Source organism: Lagopus leucura, unplaced genomic scaffold (genome assembly GCF_019238085.1).
Source record: "Lagopus leucura isolate 7727_CA_CO unplaced genomic scaffold, USGS_WTPT01 31891-0_obj-0_obj, whole genome shotgun sequence".
Classification (NCBI taxonomy): domain Eukaryota; kingdom Metazoa; phylum Chordata; class Aves; order Galliformes; family Phasianidae; genus Lagopus; species Lagopus leucura.
The window spans coordinates 3398-3982 of NW_024967407.1; the positions used below are offsets into that span (position 1 = coordinate 3398).

The following is a 585-nucleotide window of genomic DNA, read 5'->3' on the forward strand; positions in this document are numbered from 1 at the left end:
ACCGACCCAAGGCAGAACCCAAACCCAGCCTGAACCAACCCAACCCACTCCAACCCAGTTGGAACCGACCCGCTCCAACCCAGCCTGAACCAACCCACCCCATTCAGAACCGAACCGACCCACGGCAGAACCCAAACCCAGCCTGAAGCGACCCAACCTGCTCCAACCCAGCCTGAACCAACCCGACCTGCTCCACCCCATTCGGAACCAACCCACTCCAACCCAGTTGGAACCGACCCGCTCCAGCCCAGCCTGAACCAACCCACCCCATTCAGAACCGAACCGACCCACGGCAGAACCCAAACCCAGCCTGAAGTGACGCGACCCGCTCTGCCCCACTCGGAACCGACGCGCTCCATCCCGCTCTCAGCTCCGGCCATGTCGGCCCCACGCGGCTTCCAGTTCGCCATTGACCGCGGCGGGACGTTCACCGACGTCTTCGCTCGTTGCCCCGACGGCAGCGTCAGGGTCCTCAAACTGCTCTCCGAGGACCCCAAGTACGACGACGCGCCCACCGAGGGCATCCGGAGGGTGCTGAGAGAGGTGGGGGCCGAAACCCCCTCCCCAAAAACACCCCCGGTTCTG

The 585-nt window shown here is 64.8% G+C and overlaps 1 protein-coding gene across 1 annotated transcript in view; it reads left to right on the forward strand.

The window, feature by feature from the left end:
• The first annotated feature begins 11 nt into the window (after positions 1–11).
• Positions 12–585, forward strand: part of OPLAH (5-oxoprolinase, ATP-hydrolysing) — a 920-nt gene continuing 346 nt past the window's right edge. The window contains exon 1 of the mRNA XM_042893810.1: positions 12–585. Coding sequence (XP_042749744.1) covers positions 379–585 — 207 coding nt within the window. The 5' untranslated portion in view covers positions 12–378.